Raw genomic sequence first — 23,884 nt, 5'->3', positions numbered from 1 at the left:
TTTCTTTTTTTTCTTTTTTTTTTTTGCAAGATGTCCTTGAAGGAAGCCACACGTGTTTTTGTTATGTTTGTTTTTGGTCACTGGGCTGGAATTATAGCAGTGTGGGTAAAGAATAAATATTGTTTGTGCAGATCCGGGCTGCCAACAGATAAGAGCCACCGCAGCAGATGCTTCAGTCCTGCGTGAGCATCTCCCTCCAGTTGAAGCTGAGATTGGGTCCATGTGTCAGAGGCAAGATGGGGGGGTCGACCAGCTGCCACAACCCGGTCTCTCCCATTTCTTCACAAGCGCAAAAACCCAAGTAGGGAATCTGCGCAGAGAGAAAATGGAGATTTGAGTCTCAGTCATTTTTTTCTAGTAGAGAAACATCGAGACGTCTGAATACTTGACCCAACCTCCGATCGGCGATGCGGTATTTTCCTATTTGAATTGCAATGAAAGTTCCTGAATAAAAGTGGAGTAACTTACAACCTATGCTGTGCTATTTATTTTTAAATGTGATTGTTCATTCCAAGGCAGGTATCATAGCATACATATATATATATATATACCGTATTTTCTGGACTATAAGCCGCTACTTTTTCCCTAGGTTTTGAACCATGCTGCGTATACAAAAGTGCGGCTATTCTATGAATTTTTCTTCCTCCGCTAGGGGGCGGAAGTAGAATCCAAAATAAGATAAGACGTATAAATCAATGCAAAGAAGAATAGCAGAAAGCGCAGATAAAAAGCAGCTAGAACACACACGACAAATTACTAACTGGTACTTATTTCAAGTCTTCGCCCCTTCATCATGGAAACCACAAGAAGAAGCTCGTATGATGCAAGTTTTAAGTCGAAGGCCATCGAGCTTGCGATCCACCAAGGAAACGCAAGCTTAGCGTCAATGAATCTATGGTAAGACGTTGGAGGCGGCAGCGGGAAGAGCTCATGCAATGACAAAAGTGGAAAAAAGCCTTCAGAGGACATAAAAGCAGGTGGCCTGAACTTGAAAATGTCCTGGAGGACACATTTCTTTTCAACATAGATATCTGCGGCTTATAGCCTGGTACAGCTTGTATATGTATTTTTTTATTTTTTTTTTTTTAATAGAGCAGATGCGGCTTATTTACAGGTGCGCCCTATAATCCAGAAAATACAGTATATATGGATCTCACAAAACTGACCTTTGGCATAGAACAGTTATCGATACACACCTTCCGGGAGGCTTCCCATTAACCCACTGCATGTGTTTGGAAATATTTGGTGTTTTGTCACGTCCGGTGTGTCCACATGACGTAACTCAAGCCGAGGACTGACCTTACGGACAACTTGGACAAAGTCCTTGGAGTTTTGTGGGCTGAGGCCTTGAATCTGGCGAGTGCAGGCCTCCAGGGAGGAAGCATGGGCCACAATCAGGACCTTGTTTCCTGTGTGAAAGAGGTAGAGAGCGGAGAACAACATTCCACGGATGCTATTAGCTCCTTTTACAGCTTACCGATAACATAAAGCTCACAGCGTCCGCCCGCTTTTAAACGGCGACTCCGACGGCTTTCAAAACAAACAGTGTGATTTCAGGATCCAGCGCTTAGGGACAAAGAGATAGCTTGTTTTTTTTTTTACATTCATTTCGGACTGAAGAAATATTTACTCTGGTCACCGGGGAGAACCAGGAGCTAAATGAGAAAGCTAGTTGAGTCACAACAGAAATTACAGGGCAATTAAATGAAGAGCTATTCAATAACATTTGCCAATTTGGTTAACTTCTTCATCTGTGTGATCATGCATGTCAATGGTTTTGTCGTTCCACCGCAATAAATATGTACGATCTCCATAATCCGTCCCGGGTCCCGGCCGTGTCTGTCGTTTTTACCCAGATTCTTGCATTCCGACAGGATTTCTCGGGTCACTTGGAAGCTCCGGCTGATGTAGGTATCGTAGGTCTCCGACACGGCCAGCTTACTTATGGGAACATGAGGTCTGGAGGGTGGATGGAGAGGCCGTGGTGAATGCCGGCTCGACGGGAGGCACAAAGAGACGGGCGGCGCGCCGGCGCCTACCGGTATGTTGTGTCCACGCTGAGGTTAGCGGCGGCCAGCTCGGCCGGGGGGATCCAGACGGGAAGACTCGTGCCTGAAACCCACTTGGTCCATTCAAAGAGTCCAGGTTCCACGCGGATCTTTGTCTTCCCCTCCTGTTGGAGACCTGCACAACGCAGAAGTTACATTTCCGTCCCAAAATGACGCCGTCCGTGCGCTGAGAGCGGCGGCGGCGGCGGCGGGCTCCTACCCTGCAGAATGTGATGAGCCGTCTGGACGCAACGAAGAGATGGCGAGCAATAAACAAAGTCCAGTGAGGTGTGGCTTTCCAACAGCGCCTCGCCTGGATCGGAGAAGAACGCGGCTGATTTGACGGTCTGCGCCATGTCGTCGCGCCATTGTGGACAATCGCTTTCAAAAAACATGGAAACTAAAACATACTGACCGACGAGGCGTGCCTGAGTGGAGCCGAACACGGTGATTGGACAATCTTTATCGTAGTCCCGGTGACCTCCGCTTCGGGCCGGCAGGCTGGACGGCATGTTGAGATTGGATCGAATGTATCTGCCTGCCGACGGAAAACTCACGGTCAAACCTTTATAATGTGACGCGAACGATCCCGAGAAAGCTCGGCAGGAGCCGCAGAAGTACGAACTTCGCTTCGGATACGAAACGACAAACACGCGTGGCGGACCGGCGGTCGCCATGGAAACATACTGGGTGTGAAAACCCTTGTGTCACATACAAAACAGACATAAGACATGCGTGTCTCCAGGGTAAGGGTGCATAAAATAACAACTTTCTGATTTACAATCAAAATTGAGATGTTGAATATTTGCCGATTTTAAGGAATTTCAACAGCAGGCAAGGTCTCGTTTTACGACTTCTTCTCCTTTTGGCTTTTTCTAACGTGGATCCTCCTCTCTCACACTAACTAACTTCATATCCTCTCTCGCTGCATCTTCTCTTTGTTCTTCATCCTGACCTCCAATTCCAGCATCCGTCTAGCAATATATTGACTCTCCCTCCTCTGGTCCAACCATCTCTCCTCTCCAAAACATCCTCTCCTCTCCCTCTAATGGACTCCTTCCTGATCCGTCCTGGTCGGTCCAAAAGAGAACCTCAGCGTCGACCTCCCGTCTGTTTTGTTACAGTTTCTCGGCCACTATCTATCTCATTTTGTCCGATTATTTCTTTCATGCACAGATTTCCTGCCGATTAAAACAAACATCCAAAAAATTTCCCCCGGACGCCACGACGCCGGGCGGGATCTTTTGCTTTTTTTTTTCCCTGCTTTTCCCTGTTTGCACGTCCTCCGTGCTCACCTTTGGCGTCAAAGCACTGACTGACCCAGTGTTTCCCAAACACCACGTCCATCCTCTCGCCGTGTCGACACACAAACAGCCTCATCTTGGCCAGCGAGGACTGGGCGGCGGGCCTCGTCACCTGAGGAAGAGCACGGCCTTTGCAGCTCGTCGTCACAGTTCCCGACGTCCGACGGTGAGGCGAGCCTTTACCTGCATGGGGGGGCAAAGGGCGCCGAGGCCGGGGGGGTCCACCAGGCTGTCCAGGAGGCTGTCGCTGTACTGTCCGTCAAACAACAGCCCGCCCACGCCGCAGACCGAGTTGGACGGGGAGGCACAGGTGAGGACGGAGTGAGACCTGGGGCAGAAAACGACCACAAACCCATTTTAGCGGCGATATTTTTGGACAATAAAACCACTGCAGATGGTACAGAATACTGCAGCACGGTTGGTATTCACTCGACCCAAAAGGGCTCATGTTACACCTCTGTTCATCCAGTAGCTGCCAGGATCAGGCACAAGGTCCTGACCCTGGCATTCAAAACCACCTCGGGAACAGGTCCAGCATATCTGAACCAAATGATAAGACCTTATGCTCCCGGCAGAGAGCTGCGTTCCTCTAATACAAACCTACTAGCAGCACCTTCTGCTCGCTCTAAGCCATCTCAGGCAAAACTGTTCTCAGTTCTACTACCTCAGTGGTGGAACAAACTTCCGGAAGCAACAAGACCAGCATCATCTCTCTCAACCTTCAAGAAACAGGTAAAAACTGTTCTATTTCAGGACTTTTTACTGCGCTGATGCCCCAGATCAGGTTAGGCAGCAAGTTAGGCTATGCAGTGTGTGTGTGTGTGTGTGTGTGTGTGTACGTATGTGTGTCTCTGTCCAAAAAAAACAAAACAAAAAAACCCTCACTAACCCAAGCTTACTGTTCGGTATATTTCCTGTGCATCGTGTATTTGCAAGTGTATTTGCAGTCCCTATGTCCTCTATTGTAAGTCGCTTTGGATAAAAGCGTCTGCCAAAAATGCAATGTAATGTAATGTAATGTAACACCACGCTGTGTGTTTGGCATTAGCTCGCAACATATCGCATTCCGCCACAATATGTTTTGCGTTACGTCTCCGGGCTCTCGGCTGAAACCTTGTTTTCCGTTCCGATACGGAAACTAGAGCGAGATCCCTGGGTTTCTGACGCCCCTGCTGTTTTATTACCATCACTTACAAATCTGGATATTTAAGGACGCCTTTATACACAACGTAAAAAGGAGTTTAAAGAGAAAAACGTTGGTTATAGAATCGTGAACGAATGCAAAACAGCCAAGCCAGCAATGAATTGAGGAAACAAGAAAACTAGAAACCTGCTAACCAGCGTGACCTCTAAAAGCGTGGTGCAATCGTTTGAGAGCGTCAACTTCCTGCCGGGGCGGCGGGGGTGAAGTGACACGTCGCATGGGAACGCAAAACCACGTATCGCAAGATTAAACAAAAACACGGCGAGGAAACGCGAAACACGCTAAGATGCGCGTACGAATGTTCTTCATTTGCACCCTAAAATAGGTGGCCTTGAAAAACGACCGTCAGCTTGTCGACACATGTGCGTGCACGGGGTTTCATCTCACTTCCGTGCAAATCAATGAATCCAAGTCCGGCCAAACTGACATGTCTGTGAGGAAACTGACCCAACCACCCCGCATCATGTCTCACACTAAATCACCTCATTTTCATTTGTTTCCGGGTGTTTTACATCGAAAAATGTCCGGTTCTGATGTTAAAATTCCCCGAAAACAAATGTCACTGATTTTTTGAGAAGACGAGGCACCGGAAGGGTCTCGGGGGGAATTTGAAAGAAAATACCACCAGTCCGACTCAATCCCGTGGTTCCTCACGGCAGCCGATCCCGAGGCAACACGACATCGCCATGTAGGAACAATAACTCTGCGTTGCAAGACAAGCCCTTGGAAGTTATTTAAAAAGACAAAAAAGAAGGGGTGCAAAAGCAATTACTGAGGATTAGGGTGGTAATAAGGAGCACACTTGGAGTGGCACCGTCTATTTGCAGGGAAACAAGCCCAGGGCTCGGATTCTGGTTCTGCATGACGGTGATTAATAGTGATTACTTGTGATTAATTGTGCATATTATAAGGTCTGGTGGTTACATTTACATTCCTCTTTTTTTTTTTTTAATTTAAATTACACTCCAGGATGCTGCTCTGCAGCACAGGTCACCAACATTCCTCTTCTTTTTCTTAAAAAAAATAATCACACTTGCATTGTTGTAAATATGAAAATGACAATATTCGCAGATTTGGTGAAAAGAATGATTGAAAATCTGAAAGTTGATTTTTGTATGCTACATCCTCGATAACTTGTAGAAATATTGTGCAATGTAGTGCAGGATTTGTTTAAATAGCCGAATGTCGCAGAAGTGATCATTTGGAAATGTAAATACTTGCAGAGATTTATTGAAATAAGTGCTGCAGATTGATATTTATCTGTTTGCTACCTTGTTGAATCATTGTTGATAATTAGCGTGAGAAGTCATGAACATGAATAATGTCTTCATCGTTTCTTGTCTCGCAGCTCTTTGCTGCTAATTTGCACCTCCGTTGGTCTTTTCCCTCCAGGGTCTCCAAAGCGAATCCACCTTCTCCATCTCACCCTGTTCTCTGGATCCTCCTCTCTCACCACGTCCATCCATCCATCCATCCATCCATCCATCCATCCATCCATCTTCTCTTTGGTCTTCCTCTGGACCTCCGATTCCAGCATCCGTCTACCAATATCTTCCTGTCCACGACCCGACCCTCTCAGTCTGGCTTCTCTGACCTCCAAGTCCAAAACATCTAACACGTGCTGCTAATCTTTACTCTATTATCAGGATTATTTTGTTCATTTCATGTCACCGTGGGATTGTGAGAAATGTCTCCTCCATTCCTCTGAATGTCCAGGACATGCAGAGAAATCGACAATAAATCTGACTTTATATGTGAAAAATAAGGTATAGTTCGAGGTGAATTGAGAAGGAGTGTGTTTCAAAGTGGAAGCCCTTCGCATCGACAATCTGGTAAGACCTTATGTTCCCGGCAGAGAGCTGCGTTCCTCTAATACAAACCTACCAGCAGCACCTTCTGCTCGCTCTAAGCCATCTCAGGCAAAACTGTTCTCAGTTCTACTACCTCAGTGGTGGAACAAACTTCCGGAAGCAACAAGACGAGCATCATCTCTCTCAACCTTCAAGAAACAGGTAAAAACTTTTCTCTTTCAGGACTTTTTACTGCGCTGATGCCCCAGATCAGGTTAGGCGGCAAGTTAGGCTATGCAGTGTGTGTGTGTGTGTGTGTGTGTGTGTGTGTGTGTGTGTATGTATACGTTTTTGTCTTAAAAAAAAAAAAAAAAAAAACTTACTAACCCCAGCTTACTGTTCTGTATATTTCCTGTGCATCTTGTATTTGCAAGTGTTATTTGCAGTGCTTATTTCCTCTATTGTAAGTCGCTTTGGATAAAAGCGTCTGCCAAATGTAATGTAATGTAATAATGTAATGTAATCTCTCGGTTTCAAAAAGGTTGGATGGAGACGTCCGCATGTAACCCAAACGATAAAAACATAGCAGTAACCAAAGGAAAACCTAAGCTGAAGTCAAAAGACAAACGCCCGGCCGCCATTTCTCTTCAGAACTCATGAACACACGGCGTTGAGGCGCCGGAGCGTCCCGTCCTTACCCGTGGACGACCCAGGTGTCCGACTCGTCCGCCCGGCTGACGTAGTTCTCGGGCAGGAGGCCGGACAGGCCGGTTCCCAGCGAGGTGCCGTAGACCCAGCCCTCGCTGGCGCTGCTCTGCTCCACCGGGGACATGAAGATGAAGTCTCCCGGCGCCAGCTCCAGCTCGTCGTCGTTCTGGGGCGCGTAGGGGTACATGACCTGCAGGGTCTGGGGGAAACCGAGCGGCGTTACACGGCAGGGCGGCGGGCGGCGGGCGGCAGAGAACGCTTTCACCGGTTAGCGGCTCATTTGGACAACTTGGTGGTGATGAATGTCACCGCATTCATCACCACCGGTTCGCTTCGGTTTGCTTGGTATCTGACACCATTTGATCAATGCGGGGAAAAAGTGGCTTCTCCCTCAGCGCACGGACTAGCAAGTCAGCGCCACGATTATTTTACCACCTGTAAAAAGCGGCGGCGTGCCGGCCTTCGCAACGGAAAATCAATAGTCAGACGTTTTTGTCCCGGGTGTTACGATCCTGAAGGTTCATCTGAAGGTTCCAGCAACTCTCGACCTGAGAGTGGAGCCGGCTCAGGGACTCAACATGCTACAATCTCCACATTGAAATGAATTGAAACGCTGTTCATCCGTTCCAGAACCCGGGTCTTTAAATGAGAAGAATGTACTGTAATTTCCGGACGATAAGCTGCGACTTTTTATTTGGGGGGGGGGGGGGGGGGGGGCTAACGAGCTTCACGCCGCTAAAACGTTTATCCTCGTCACATCGGACCGATGAACTGATGGAGAAATTCTGAGTCCGTTCAACTCCGACACCGAAGAAGACGACTTTGACGGTTTTAGTGCGCAGGAGGAAGACCGAGATAGCGACCGGCTAGCCGGTGCGGCTTATGTTGAGGTGCGCTCTATAGTCCGGAAATTACAGTACTTCATAAACAGCAAAAGCTCCATGAAACATAATAATAAGACGTAGCAAAAGAGGTTGAAGAGTGTTTTTTTTTTTTAAATGTATTATCCTTAGCGATGGGACATAGATAGCGGAGGAAGGGGAGACGGTGGAGGAGGTTGGGGGAGTTTTCCATTTGCTTGTCTGTCCTGAACTTAGTGGCTCCGCCCTCAATGCTACAATGCTATGCTAAATAGAACTTTGCTCCACTTTAAGTGTAAACTCCATGTATGGACAGAGTGAAGCCGCTCCTCTTTATAAAACCCTCAAATTTTCCCCGACCGCCTTCCGTCACGTCTCACCCTCAACAACACGGTCGAGTCCACCACGCACACACCTCGCACGACTCGCTGCGCGAGCTAGCTACTTAGCTTTGCATTTTTAAGCCCTTCAGGTCGGGGTTTGCTCACTAAAGTGACTAATTGAAATCCATCTGTGGTATTTTTCTCCCGAGGCCAAATGTGCAGAGTAGATTTTACAGCGGAAGCTGCTCGGATGAGGAGGAAGGTGCCGAAACATCTGGACTCCGCGAACCTCGTGGTTGGCGAAGCGGATGTCCCTGGAGAAGAGCACGGCCAGCCAGTCGCAGCCGGACGTCACGTCCACGGTCTTGGCCAGCTTCTCCAGGACGGGCAGGTGGCCGGCCTGGAAGTGGTACGCCAGCGTGACGTGAAGCTGCTTCTTGTGCGGCTCCACGTGAACATCTGCGGACGGAGAAGAAACAAACCCCGCACGGTTGAGGAGAACGCCGGTCGTCCTGAGCGGCCGTGCGACGGAGGAAGGCCTGACCCGCTTTGGCCGTGGCTTCGGTGGCAAAATCGGCGGCGAAGCTCTTCAGCGCCTCTGCCACCTGCTCCTCCACGAAGAGGCCGATGAAGGTGGAGGAGGTGTAGAGCTCCAGCGGCAGCGGCATGGGGACGCGACCCTTCCACTTGGCCACGGTGGCCTGCAGTGCGTCCGACAGAGCCTCCACCTTCCCGTCGGCACACTGAGCGGCAGAGGAAACGTCCGGGGATCGGTTGGCTTTTCGAAAACAAACCCGGCGGGCGGGCGGGCGGGCGGCGCGCTCACCATGAAGAACTGGCAGAGGGTGATGTGCGGGAAGATGTTATGCGCCTTGTTCTTGCCGCAGGAGAGGCGCGACTGCTGCCAGAAGTGTGAGAGCTGCTGCAGGAGCGGCCCGCTGGGCCGAAGGTACAGCACGTACTCCCGCGGCAGAGGGTCGTCCAGGAAGGGGTCGTCCACGTGGGAGAACAGCCTGCGGGGGGAAGAGACGCCCACGCGTCCGACCACGTTGGAAAAACACTTAAACGTCCCGTATGGTCCAGACCAGGGGTCGGCAACCTTTAACGCCCAAAGAGCCATTCGGACACGGTTCCCTCGGGAAAGAAAACACTGGGAGCCGCAATTACTTTTTGACGTCTAAAACAGGGGTTCTTAACCCGGGTTCGATCGAACCCCAGGGGTTCGGCGGAGGTCAAGACACACATCGGTGATGACATCACCGGCCGCAGGTGATCACGCCACATAGCTCGGCCTATCCGTGCTGCGGGGATTTTGGCGCAATCAGTTGTAGTAACTTGTGACTGTCGTGATGGTACGTCATGTGATTTCTTTCTTCATATTTTAATCCCTTCATACTAATTATGTCGGGCAAAAAAAGAAAGCGGTCGGAAGAACACGTACAATACAGATTCACATGTATGACGGACCGTGATTGGAATCGATGTCCTAACTGCATGATTTGGAATGATAAGATGAGCAATTCTAGTCCGGCACCGGCAAAACTAAGGGAAGGCTTCCTTCAGCTGCATGGAGATGGGAGCTACAAGAACATAGCGCTTGCTGGATTCAAGGTGAAGGGAGCCAGATTCCATGAAAAGGCTCCTCTGCCTGTTCTTTGTACCCATCGACGAACCGATCCTCCATCCAATAAAGAAGGGTTCGGTGAATGCGCATGTAAAACAGGTGGGGTTCAGGACCTCCGACAAGGTTAAGAACCACTGGTCTAAAATAAAGGTACCACTGTATATATTGCTTTTTATTACCTTTACACTTTGTATAAATAAGTGTGAAGTGTGTTGCTTCTGAAATTCACAAAGTATTACAGAGAAAATTAAATTTTATTTATGTAATGAACTCATTTTGAGCTTTGGGCTTTCAGAGGGTGTAGCGGAGCCTTGATCTGAATTTTAAAAATAAATCGGGAAAAAAAAAAAATCACTGTGTCAGTAAACAATGAAAAATTAATATTTGCAAAATATCTTCCTAAATATTTATTGTACCTGGTTTATGGGACTTCTGCTCCTGAACTTCTGCGCACAGCATCTGCAAATCGGGACTTTGCCGGCTTCCGCCAGTGTGATGTTATTTTGAGCGGCGAAAAATAATAAATATAATTTTATTTAATATTTCAAGATCACAATAATCTTCCAACTTAGAACTAAAAGTTAAAAAAAGGAATTAACACAAATGAAATATACTTCAATATTTCATTATAATTTATCATTCAGAATTTATTAAATTCATTTATAATTTAAATTTATAACTTATTTAATTTACTTTCCCAAGCCACTCGGAAAGGGCTGTGGGTTGCCGACCCCTGGTCTAGAGGTTAGGATTCCTGGTTTTCACTCCCGGTGCGGGAAATTGTACGCTCGTGATCGGGACTTTCAGGTTCTGGTCCGGTCGACCGCAATTTAAGACAAGACCAGCCAATCTTGGTCAGCAGACAACACACTCTCCATCCTCTCCCTGGGTGTTTGTCCTGGACCCGCCGTTGCCTCGGGGTGTTGTGGGTTTGAAATGTACCGGTATTCGTTCAACTCAGGTATGACCGTGTTTGTTGTTGTTGTCGAGTTAGCGCTCACCCTTTATCAATGATAATCAGTTAGCATTTATCCATTTAGAACAGGATGGACGTGAGGAGAGTCAAACAGAAGGGAACTCAGAATATCCTTGAACAAAACTGTTTTTTGGGAATGTCTGTATTGTGACAATCAATACCGTCCTCCCTCCCCTGAGCGGTCCTGCTCTCGGAGCTGCAGCCTTGTCGGGAAAAAGGAGACCGATTATTATCCAATTCAGCTGCTCCACTTTGAACGCCACTTTAAAACACCTGCTATTTACCTCGAGATGACTTCGCTCATTTCCAGACTAGAAGGCGCTACTTTTCCCCACGCGTTGAACAACAACGCGGCAAATCGATGGATTCTTTTGGGCCGTTCAATTCCGACGGCAAAGAAGACGATTTTAACGGTTTTAGTGCGCAGGAGGAAGACCTGGATAGAAAATGGACTTTAACTTGTCATATTTATGATTCATCTTTTTTCATCAGCCATGTTACAGCTGCTGTTTGAAAAAAAAAAAGCATTTCCAGTGTGTTTTTGTGATATTACTGCTAAAGTTTAAAGAAATATTTCTCTGTAAATATCTCATGTTACTTACAACGTGGACACCTGCAGCTTTTAAACAAATGTGTCCAGTATATGGTCATTTTTAGCCGGCGTGGCTTCTACTCAGGTGCGCTCAATAGTCTGATCGATCGATAAATATCACGTGGATTTAATTTGCAGCTTCTCGGCGACGACGACGTCTTTCTGTGACGGGAAAGAAGATGGAATTCCCAGAGGAGGACGAGGACAGGAGGCGTCCACAAGAGGGCAGCACTCGCAAAACAGCAGGGACACGGACAGGATGTTGACAGGAGGGATGATGCTGCATTCCCCAGGCTTAAATTTGCCTCGTTCAGTAATAGGAGAGTGTGTGTGTGTGTGTGTGTGTTCTCACCAGTCACAAGCTGCCTGGACGTTCTTCCCTCCGGTGGAAACCAGAGCTTTCAAGCTGCAAAGAGACAGGAGACCACAGTCACCAAATCGATAGTTCCTCTTCCGGGCTGTTTTCAGCAGGCGCCGCCTTCACGACCTTGACGGCAGCGCAAACATCCTGAGAGAAGCGACGGCGAAGAGGCTGTGATTCCGACCGCAAGATCGCAGCGTGTGATTGACAGCGAAAGTGTGACACCAATCTGGAGAGCGAGACACTTTAAGGCGTTTTGTGTCAGCAGTGACAGAGACGTCGCTTTTTCCAGAAAGCGTCCGACGGCGTCGACTGTCCCGCCGCTCGGGTTCTAATTAGTGTCTCAGTATAGAAAGACAGAAAGCCCCGGCGCTGCAGGACGCCTCGGGAGGGATTCAGACAGTTACTCTGCACAAAAACAAACTTTCATACGGGTCAGTTTTCCCCCAAAAACCAGTCTTCTGTTCTTCTATGAGGACCATCAGTCCAACACCAAGATGCTCCCGGCTGATATGGACGCCTCCGCGATCCCGCCGGCTTTCCTCTAAAAACAATAACGAAGGCGAGCGGGCCGGAAGGGGCGTGTTTTCATTTCGCCGGGCAAAGTGAAGGAAGCGGAGGGAGGTTTCTCCGGCAGGTTCTGTGGACCCGGCTGGGCTGGTCTTTGGAGAACAAGCGTCCTGCTGGGAGCTCACAGCTCACAGCGTCTTCACTTGAAGACAGAGACGGCTGGATAGGAGTAAAGTTGAGTTTTTATGTTGCCGCACATTTGTAGGTCTTCACTGATATTTTATGAGCCTTTAAATGATGTCATGGAAGACGCGGTACGTCGGAGCCGGCTTCACCTCAGAGACCTCCATCCCGGGCCTCCTGCTGGACCCAAGGGACCCCAAGGTCTTTGCTGGATGGACGTTTACGTTTACGTTCACGGACAATACTTCTTCTTCTTCTTCTTCTTCTTCTTCTTCTTCCGGCATTTCCCTTCAGGTGTCGCCACAGCGAGTCAACTTTCTCCATCTAACCCTATTCTCTGGATCCTCCTCTCTCACACCAACTACCTTCATATCTTCTCTCACGACGTCCATAAATCTTCTCTCACGACGTCCATAAATCTTCTCTTTGGTCTTCCTCCAGACCTTCAATTCCAGCATCCGTCTACCAATATATTCACTCTCCCTCCTCTGTCCATGACCCGACCATCTCAGTCTGGCTTCTCTGACCTTCTCTCCAAAACATCTAACATGTGCTGTTCCTCTGATGGACTCATTCCTGATCCTCTCCATCCTGGTCATTCCCAAAGAGAACCTCAACATCTTCATCTCTGCAACCTCTAGTTCTGCCTGCTGTCTTTTGGTCATTGGAACAGTTTCTAGTCCAAACATCATCGCTGGTCTCACCACTGTCTTGTACACCTTTCCTTTCCTTCTGGCTGATGTTCTTCTATCTCTTGGTACCCCTGATACTTTTCTCCACCCATTCCAACCTGCTTGAACCCGTCTCTTCACCTCTTCTCCACACTCTCCTACGCTCTGGACTGTTGACCCCAAGTACCTGAGATCCTCCAGCTTCTTGATCTCCATCCCTGTAGCCTCACCGTTCCACCCGAGTTCCTCTCATTCACACACATATATTCTGTCTTGCTGCGACTAACTTTCATTCCACTCAACGGACAATACGCTTTTAGAAATAATAAATGTGACCAGCAGGAGTTGTCAGGGTCTAAATCAGTGGTGGAGAACCCTGGAGAACCCCAGGCAGACACGGGAAGAACACGGAGACTCCACACATGCGAGGGACCTTCAGCCGGTGGACAGTAAATGACCTCACAACCTAAATCCCACCGAACATTTGCACTTGAACCGAATCCTGCTGGAAATCAGCTGAATGGAAACCGGATCAATCACAAATCGGGAGCGGATAATATTATTTCTTCTGCGGTAAAAATGGGATCTTTCCCGAACGTCTGACAGGAAGCGGCGCGGATGCATGTCTTATTTCACAAATCCGCAAACGGATGTGTTCGGGGCTGCTTGAAAAATCTCCCTGAAGCGTTCCACCTTTGACAACAACGGATTCCAGCAAAGCGGTTCATCTCCGTTCAGTCCATTAGATAACAGAAGACAAAGCGGCCACTGTGCCCGGGCTTCATCTGGAGGGCAACTGTGTCATCCCTGGAGATAGTGCCGCTCCTCAGCGCTCCCCAGCAGCCGTGGAAGGAGAGCGCAAACGCAAATCTGAATGAACGACCTCCACTTTTGATGCTCCTTCATCAGAAAGCACCGCTCCATGTGTTAGCTCAGCGTGGAGAGGGGGTTCCACCTGGCGCTGCATGGAGGACTACGGGATATTCTCCAAGAAGGCGTGACGGGACCATGATGGCAGATGCTGCAAAGTCCTAACAGGGCTGCAAAACAGGAGAGATTTTTTCTCATCTCCGTATTTTGGTTGATTTAGATTTTAGAAGAGCATCTGCGAGGAGGAACCGAGGCAAGGCAAAGCCCCTTGGATCTGGAGTCCAGCAGAGGACCGAGCCAACGGACGCAAAGGTTTGTCTGACCGGAAGAGGCCGGAAGATGTTTATCGTCTCGGAGTAAACGGGGAACATCTTCACCCTTTCTTCCCAACGGGTCCCACCAGTCCCAGACAAAAAGGAGGTACAACTGTTGATGCTCTCAGAGACAAACCAGGCCTGGCCTCGCCAGGAGCTCCTTTAGAAGGTAGTCTTTCTCCTACCGCCGTCACCAAGGGTCTGCTCATCCTGCAGCCTCTGGTGGGGTCATCAAGAGCGTGGCTAAGACGTGCTTCAAACAAGAATAAAACGAAAATCAACATATTCGGCCGCCAATTTGAATGAAGCCTCATTGGACCACAACTCGTCTGGCGGCTTCCGAAACCTTGGAGAAACAGCAGGTCATCAGCTCCGGCGAGGAGCTTGGTTTGGTCCAAAGGCCTCGGAGGGTCGAGTCAAGGGCAGGATTCAATGTCCTGATCAGGAGCCTACACATCGAGATGCTCCATCTGTGCTCTCGAAGGGTCTTGTTTCTCAGGGCGCCATAAGAGGTACGACCGACGGTCACGGTGCCCTAAAGCCGGAAAATCAGGAGCTACTTGTTTCGTAACATTTAACCGCCCCCAGATCCAGCTTCAGGAAGTCAACGGTCAAGTCTTGGATCTGGACGTCGGGGTCGGATTCATCCTCTTGGCTCGGCCAGTTACCGTCCGGTGGCCTTCCTGGAAACACGCTCGACAAGCATACAAGTCAGAGCAGCACGGGGTCCATTCTGGGCACATGTGCCCTCCTGCCCGCCATTCCGGCGTGAGATCACGCCGCCGCCTCTTTTTGTGTGCGTGGCCTGAAAAGAACATCTCCACGGATTAAAACGGCGCAATTTCTGCTTTTTGATGTTTTTGGCAACGGGGCGGCACCTCCTGCACAAGAGCCATCTGCTGTTTGATCCCCGGCTGCCCCCGCTTGTTTAAATCTTTATTTTGTTGACCGTTAGTTTATCTTTTCCCCGGATTTATGACTCGCCTCTCGTCCTCTGCCGGCGGCCCGGTCGTCTTCCGTGGCCGAGCGAAGCCAACAGGAGGTTCCTCCTCGGCTGCAACAGTTATTTATAAACCGCATTTCCTGCTCACAGCCAGACGGCGATAAGAGAGGATGAGAACTCCACATTAGGTGTGACTTCAAACCAGCGGTTTGCACCAGAAACGCAGGGGCTATTATTAGCCTGCGCCGCCGAAAGCTACAATGGAACCGGCTTCTCGTTTCACCCACATGTGTCGGGTGAGAACGCTTTCCAGCGCCGCTCGCCATGTTTGACCCTTCCTTCCTGCCGCACAACACATTTCTGGCTTCGCTCCTCTCCGCGGGGAAAAAAAAAAAAAACACACACACACACACACACACACACACACAGCAGCCCCTTTTTGGATTTTCTTTTCCTGTAAACTTTCCTGTAAACACAGGGGCCGGCGCGAGCACGCCCGTCCTCGGAAAAATAATTATCCGGGTCGTATTTGAGCTGAGACGACTAAAAAAATCACAGCCAAAAGTAACAAGCGTGTAGAAAATGTGGAGCGCAGAACTGTGTCACACACACACACACACACACACACACTGAAGTGTGTATGATGCTCACGGCTAAAAGCACCCAGGGGCCCCTCCCTCCCTCCCTCCCGCAACTCTATGGGGGAATCAACATTTCCTGTTTACAACTGATGGGGAACACACGTCGCTAACTGCTCGCTGCACCGCCGGCGCCAAGAGCCTCGCCGCTGCCGGACCTCTGGAGAGAGGAGAGCGGCTGTGGCGGCGACGGAGGGGAAATGTTGCGTTCTTTCATCCGGTGTGGACGGGCCTTCACACACACACACACACACACACTCACCATCTGTGAGAGCAACTCGCAAATCAGAGGGAAATAAATCCAAGAACCTTGGACGCGTCAGGTCCGGACGGCGGTTTGGAAGCCAGCAGTTTTACGGCCGCGGCCCTGGGAAGGGTGGGGGGGCGTGAAGAGTCACGCTTCCAGGAACCAGGGTTTTGCATTTCTCAGTCTTCCGGACCGGACGGAGACGTTCCTCAAAAGCCGACGTCGTCTCGGAACGATAAGACCGCCGCCGCCGCCGCCCTCTCCGAAACTCATTAATCCAGATTCATTTTGAAATACTTGCTGAGAATGCGATCATCCTGTCCTACGGCCTCCTTTCTGCGCCGCTCAGTGTTTCCCGACTGCTTAACCGGTTAATAACCAAACAAACAAACCCTCCAGTCATGAGGGATGGGGGTTCTGAATTGTGCAAAACTGAACTGTCTGAAAACAAACCCGCGGGCTCGTTCCTTCGGGGCGACGGCAGGTAAAACATTGACTTCGAGCGAGACGCGAAGTCGATGTTTTCGCTCGCCGTTACTCGCAGGGGCGTGATCGGACGCCGTGTCGTCACAAGGAGAAAGTCGGAAAGTTTAAACAAAGTTCCGCTCTCGCAGTTTCTGCAAAACTCAAACAAAAGATGAAAGGCCCGATTGTGTGGTTTCACTTCGGCCCGCCATCAATCACAGCCGGGCCTCCGTTTCCGGCACAAGACCAAACAAAACGTGCATCCAAGTTTTTGTTAACAAGGTCAAACCTGGAGGTCGGAGGTGAAAACAAAGTCATTCTTCTTAATCAATAATAATATTTTCTCTCCCTCCGTCGGTGAGAGGGTTTCTGAGTCCTGCCTGGAACCAGCATCTCAGCATCTCAGCGGCGACTGAGAAAAGGTCAACAGCCGGAAACGGCCCACTTCCTCATTGCCGCCTCAAACTCTTGTGGGTTTCTTCTGGCGACCTGCACAGGCGTGTGCGTCTGATGCACCCTGGATAGGAAGCCGAGTGTTACTGCGGTGGATGCGGGGGGGCGAAGGGGTGGCGGGGGTTCACAAAGCACCTGGTGCTGCTGCAAACCTTCATCTGCATCTCCAGACGGGCTACAGACAGTTTCCACCATCTTCACTACCTTCGCAATTTCATTACAATTCACCGCTCTGCCGTTCCACTGGATTCCATCGGACCGCATGTGTCGACCCGAGGCCCGCGGGTCAAACGTGGCCAGAACGTCTAACCCTAACCGTCTTAAAATAAAGAAGTCGAACGCGTGCATTGGCCATAAACTACATTTCCGACGCCTCGCGTCACGACGGCTTCCCGCCTTGAGATCGCAGCGGATCCACATTGACGTGGAACCCAGAAATACAAATGATCCCGAAATGTCCGGGAAGAGAAAAGTTGCTGCGGATGGAAGGTTGCTTCCAGAAAGATGGGAAGGCCGATACACGTTTGCGCTTCGAGGAGAAAAAGCGGTGTGTCTTTTGTGTTACGAGGCAGCGTCGGCCGTCAAAGAGCACGATCTCCGTCCAGTCACGGAGCTAAAAATGCTAAAGTTAGCCTTCCGGAAAAACAACAAATTGTCTGAGAATGAAACCCCCAAACACTGCAGCAGCGAGAGCTTTGGAAACTCATAAAAATATATTTTTTAACATCGATGCAAATGCATATGTAACAATTTGGATTTGAACATGATTTAACATTAAGGAGTAGTTACACTTATTTTACATTACATTTAGTTACTTTTCTACTTTTTACTGTTACATGCGTCTCTTGGAGGGCAACCATGATGCCGACGTGGCCCTCGAAATGGGTTTGACGCTCCTGCATGATACGGAGCATCTCCATGTCTGAGCCAAACGGGAAACCGGGCGGCGTCGGCTACGAAGCCGTCCTCTGGGCTCACACTTTGGTGGCCGCCTTCTCGCAGGCTCGTCGATCGAACATCAGCGGCGTTAACGGAGAATCTTATTTTCGCATGGCGAGTTTTACAAATAGCGTGGGTCTTGTCCAGCTCACGCCTCCCGGGAACTTCATGAAAACTAAAATGTTACCAGATATCCACCCCTCGAATGGTGTGGAATTTTCGGCCACTGTTTTTCTTTTTTTTTTTTTGTTTTTATTCTTTATGATTTTACTGTGCTCCTGCTAGCCAGGCGTGAGTCCTTCACCCAGAAGGCAACCTCAACTTTATTCACCAGGGAGGAACAGGGAACGCAGCCATCAAACTAGTTTTATTTTGAATTTAAAAATCAACCGTGTGACTTAAAATGATCGAACCGATGGTTTTCTGCCCCCCTCGTAAAGCCCCGACCTCGGGCTTGAAGCGCTTCTGTAACCGAGCCTGTAACTCAATTTACTCAAATTAAATTTCCCTATTTACATTATTTGAAATGCGATTAATCCCTCATCGTCCCCCAGTTTTGTTACAAGTTTTTAAATAAGGAACACAGTTTTTAAATATTATATAAAAAAATAATAATACATAGGAAAAGGGAATGTACAGTGGTTTTATCAAGTGTATTAACCTTGAAGATGCCACCACCCTCGATGCTATGACGTGTTGCTAAATGCTGCTAAACGGACGGCGTGAAGCCGCTCTTCTTTCTAAAACCATCAAACCGGTTTGGAACATTTCTTCCGTCTTCATCCGTCCACGTTCCCGCCGTCCGCCGCACCGAATCCCCGTAAAAGTCTCCGGCCTTCTCACAGAAGATGCCCTCCCGTCACCGCATCTCACCCGCAACGACTTCTCCACGGCTGCCGTCCTCACTAAACGGACAGCGGCGTCCAGGTGGGTGTTTAAGGCTCATCCCGCCGCTACGAACTCAGATCCGAGCTTAAATCAAAAAGCAAAACATCTTCTGAGCGACGGGTCGGATTTCGGAAAACTACCAAGTCGATGCACTCGGAAGCGGAGGTCCTTCTGTAAATAGGGGTGGACCGACATGCAGACGTCCTCCAGGAAGCCCTGGCTTTGCCTCCTGAAGAGAAACAAATCCCCTTTCGGCCGATTCATCACAATTACACAGTAATTCTTAAGGTAACGCATAACCTTTAAAGTGCATTTAAAGATTCATCAAAGCGATGTTTGTTTGTGATAACTACCTACAGTTTGACTCAAACTGCCGGAAAACAGAAAAATTATTTGGAAAACGAGGACAAATTGATATAAATGATATTTGCTTAGGTGCAAATATTTTCCACCGCTCAAGTAACATCCTTCAAACGGCAAACCTCCCACCAAGGAGGTATCTGGGAGTCCTGCGTGTGATGAGATGATTTTCCTCGCCGTTATTAAACTCCGGGTCCCGTAAAGCCGAGGCTGAGGGTCAGACGGTAAGAAGCAGGACGGTGATATGGGGAGCGTCGGTGAGAAAACCCACCCGAACAAACGTACACCTTTCCTTCCGCCGGGGATGGAAGCCTCGGTTGGCTCTCCAGACGCACCTCGGACCATCGGTCCGGCTCCTCTCCGGTTACATCAGCCCTTTTCTGAATGAATCAGCAGAAAATCCACCTCAATTAAAACAGAAGGGCTGTTTCTTTATGCGAGTGCATGATTCATACTCCCGACCGGCTGCAGAAAAAAAAAAACCCTCCCACACAATGAAGCCCTTGTTCCCGGCCGCTATGACTGATTTTCCTATTATTCCTTCTTCCTCTGACGACGACACCGAAATGTGCATCGGGCATTTTATTTTCAATCTATTTCCAGTTCCATCTGTCGCGTGTCCGGGTGGACGGGCGAACGTCCGGGCCGGCGCTCCGGAGGAACCGGCAGCAGCCGGGACTCGAGCGGAGCTCCGATGCGTCTGACCTTTGGACCTCGGCTTCGCAATGGTTTGCTAAATATTTGCTCTCACCGCGGGCAAAAGAAGAAATACCCTCATTCATACGGAGCTTCGGTGACCTTTGACCTCCGTCGGAACCACGTTGGGCGAAGGCCGAGCGGCGGACGGCCATTTACTCACACTTGAACGTGAACCTGGAGGACGGCGTACGGCCCGCACGTTCTCTGGGAGATGGTGGCCGAAGGAAGCGGTACCACCGGCGGCCGCCACAGTGAGGAAACACAGCTCGGGTGGAACCGGGGAAAAGTTCTCCATCCACACGCCACCGCGGATTAATGGCGGAACTGACCCTCAGGACCAGGAAGTGAGCTCTGCACCGCCCTGCGGTGGATGAGGGGCTTCGTAAGTGTGAAACGGCAGAACCTGTTTTCGTCGCTAACACGAGCACGAGAGAGCTTTCGGGTCCGTTCAGTGTTTGGCCTCGGCGACGCCCCGACAGGCCGGGACCACACAAACTGCCATGCTTGGAGGTGCTGGTAACACCTGGGTCGCACCTTGAGGTCCAGTGCTGAGATGCGTTTGTGGGGATTTTCAGCAATTTCCTTCGGGATTAATGAAGTTGTTCTTATTCTTATTCTCACAAACCGGGGCGTGTTCACACGTCTCCGGGTTCTTCACCTGCTGCAGCTCGCAGGTCAGAACAACTCGCAACGGGTTCTAGGTCGTGTCGCCGCACTCTGTTGGCATTTTTTTTTTTTTTTGCTTTTAAAAATTGAATGTGAAATTCTTCCAGAAAGCGTTGTTTTTCCACGTTTGCTTCTTGACTCGTTCTCACAGGAGACACACGAGCCTGACCGCTTTGGCCATCCTATTGTTGTCATTGAAACAAAAACAAAGCCTGGACCCTTCCTGCGGGTGCCGGTCCGCCAACACACTCGGTAACGTGATCCGCTCCACCACGTCCCAGCTGGACCAAAGGCTCGCACTTTTAGGAATCCTCTATGGCTTTATGACAGATCTTTATGAATCCGCAGCACAACCAGTCAGCGGCAAGTTCTCCAAACTTTCACGACGTGTGAAAGCCAGGAAGAGGTTTCCTCCTTCGACGAGTGAAGGAGTCTCCGCTGGACGGATGCTGAAGTCACACACTCCGCTGCAAGCCGGAGGGCGTGCATCCTCAGCTGGCCTCCACGTCCCCACCCTCCCCCGGCCACGACGGCTCCGAGGCCTCCACGCCGAAGTCTTCTGCTTCATTATGCTTTCATAGGCGCCGTCAAATCAAAGTCTGGCGCCCCGTCATTAATGATGGCCGCGACTCCCGTCCTCCGCGGGGGATCTTCGGGCAGGAGAGGGAAGGAACCCTGGGTGACCTCTGTTATGATTCACAGAGGAAGGGGGAGGCTATTTTAGGAGATAATCCATCTGTGCCGTTGGTGGAAAGACCACACACTCAACTTTCTTAGATTTCCCCGCCTCAGGTCGGGTCAGGAGGCGTCCAGGGTTGTTACTGCACCAGAGACATCCAATCACGCCTCGGTGGGATCGCCTTCGCCGCTAAAACTCTGGCTGAACTGCAGTTGATGTGTTTTGTTTAGAGGCCCTCCGCACACACACACACACACACACACACACACACACACACACACACACACACACACACACACACACACACACAGATGAGCGCACACAGTCGGGCTTTTGTGGGAGCCGAGGCCTTCAGATCATCATTATATAATGTGGGGATTTTCAACAACACAATCGACGAGGGGCAGTAATTATAAGTCTCAGCTGCGCCCAACCAAAAGTAAAGCCTTGCTTTGGGTGTGTGTGTGTGTGTGTGTGTTTGTCCTCTCCAGGGCTGAAGCACGAAGATACCGTTTGCATCTGGTTTAACAAAGCGGCCGCGTGTTTTGGCTGAGGAGCTTTCTTAGGCAACAACCCCAGCCAAAGAGTAAATGATGCTTTGGTAGGAATTTCATATTTGCGGTAAAAGTCATTTCTATCCCATTTAAAAGGTAAAGATCCAGGATGGCGTCTCTCCAAAGCGCTTATTTATGAGTTCTAATGTTAACAATGATAGGAAATGGGGATTTCTCAGGCGGGAACCAACAAGACGACGCTGCATTGATGGTTTGGACGAATAACGCTGCGTTTCCCGGCTCTTTATTCTCCCAAAGTCCCCGAGACCCAATTCACAACGCAACCAACAATCCAATCAAATCTCCTTCCACATCATCAGATAAGCGCCGGCCGCTGCCATCTGTCAGCAGCTTCTTACTTGAAGAAGAGCTGAAGGCAGTCTGCACCCAATACAGAGACTCCGGTGAAAACGGGCCCATCTTAAGGTAAACCCGCTTTATTAATCATCGCCATGGCAACGCTGCGCTTCGTGTCAGGTGTTCCTCGAGCCATCTGTTGTCGTTAACTATCCCGCAATAGACGTTTATGGTTTTTTTAAATCTCACATAAATCAAATTGTGTCTCAGAACCCCAGAAAAATTATTTTTGCACAAACTGACCCACACGTCTGAGGGAGCCTTTAAACATTTCCAATTGGATGTTTAAAAATTGATGACAAATTTGAGGTGATCTGTCAGCGACCGTCTGAAAATGTTTATCCCGATAGGTTTTCGTGCGTCGTTCCCCAACAACATCTGAGCTCCTCGCAGGAACCCCTGGTTCCATCCACCGCACGTATGTACACCCTGGAAACATGTTTCCCTGCACAACGGCAGTCTTATTCCGCCGTCCGTCCACGCTGATGATAGGCCAGATAGGTTGCAATAAAAAGCAAAACAATGAATAATGAGTGTATTGTTGCAGCGAGATGAGAACATTGCAGGGAAAAGTAAACAGTGCAAAGGATGAATGAAGAGACGTGTAGAGGATGGAGAGACATTCAAACACCTGGAGGTGGATCTATGTATGTGTGTGTGTGTGTGTGTGTGTGTGTGTGTGTGTGTGTGCGTTACACACACCTCACTGTGTGACGCTTAGAGGGAAACTCAATGCATCACTTATTATGTGAAACTTGCATGCATTTCCGAGTTGTGTGTGTGTGTGTGTGTGTGTGTGTGTGTGTGTGTGTGTGTGTGTGTGTGTCATGGGACAGTGCAGCTGTGTACTCACGCCCTGGTCCTGGGGAAGCCCATGGAGAGCAGCACGTCCAGAGTGGATCCGTGTTTCACGGTGCTCGGCCGGCTCTGCCGCTGCCTCCGCGGGGTCACTTTGGCGTATAGGTCCTCTTTAGCTGCCATGACTCACTGCTCCATCGGCTTGCCGGCACTTCCGCGCTTTTAATTCTTATTCATAAAGTCATCGAGGATAAAAAAAAAAGGAGAAGAAGAGAAACGGGAAGGGAGGCTACGGGCTGGGGTCGGAGCGGAGCTGAGGCGCGGAGGAATCGCCGACCCCTCGGGGGGGAAAAGAGCGGTTCTTCGGCTCGGTCATCCGGCGGCGTGATCTCGGTCAATCCGCTTCCTGGCGGCTCTCGCTCGGGGGAGACGGCGACGACGACGGCGGCGGTGGTGGTGGCGGCGGCGGCGGGGGGTTCCGCCGCGGGATACCGCTTCTCCTTCCGCGTCCCGGTCGTAACGCCGATTCACGGTCCGCGGCCGACGCGAACATGTCTGGCCCCCGCTGGCATCCGGTCCGCTCGGCGAGGAATCGGAGGCGTCTAGCGGCGGCTTCCTCTCCACGCCATGTCTTATTTATGAATGGGGCCTGAGTGAGCGGCGCCCCGGCCAATCAGCGCGCAGCTTGGGGACTACGTCATTTAAAGTGACAGTACATCGTTTCCGTCAGACAGGAAGTCCGAGCGTCGTGCTTTGGCGGTTTTTTAAATGCAAAAAAAATGTAAAAAAAACAAAATGTTGACACACGTTGTCCCGCAGCGACGGCGAGAATGGAGCGGCGACAGGCCGCGGTGCAGGGC

General features: G+C 49.8%; 1 protein-coding gene across 1 annotated transcript; it reads right to left on the bottom strand.

Annotated features, from left to right (window-relative positions):
• On the bottom strand, nucleotides 1-23,634 carry ubash3ba (ubiquitin associated and SH3 domain containing Ba). Its single transcript, XM_086177336.1, has 14 exons — nucleotides 23,080-23,634; nucleotides 11,782-11,835; nucleotides 9,064-9,250; nucleotides 8,782-8,980; nucleotides 8,527-8,696; nucleotides 7,045-7,253; nucleotides 3,536-3,680; nucleotides 3,344-3,464; nucleotides 2,464-2,586; nucleotides 2,269-2,361; nucleotides 2,040-2,184; nucleotides 1,853-1,959; nucleotides 1,300-1,409; nucleotides 1-310 (listed from the first exon to the last, which is right to left on the bottom strand). The coding sequence occupies exons 1-14, from the start codon at nucleotides 23,205-23,207 to the stop codon at nucleotides 173-175; spliced, it is 1,929 nt and encodes a 642-aa protein (XP_086033462.1). The 5' UTR covers nucleotides 23,208-23,634; the 3' UTR covers nucleotides 1-172.
• Nucleotides 23,635-23,884: the final 250 nt, after the last annotated feature.

The sequence above is a fragment of the Fistularia commersonii genome, chromosome 29, assembly GCF_037954325.1.
Source record: "Fistularia commersonii isolate RoL2024-O1a breed Wild chromosome 29, RoL_Fcom_v1.0, whole genome shotgun sequence".
Taxonomy (NCBI): Eukaryota; Metazoa; Chordata; class Actinopteri; order Syngnathiformes; family Fistulariidae; genus Fistularia; species Fistularia commersonii.
Note: the sequence above shows the minus strand (reverse complement) of the source record. Positions and strands in the feature narration are given on the sequence as shown.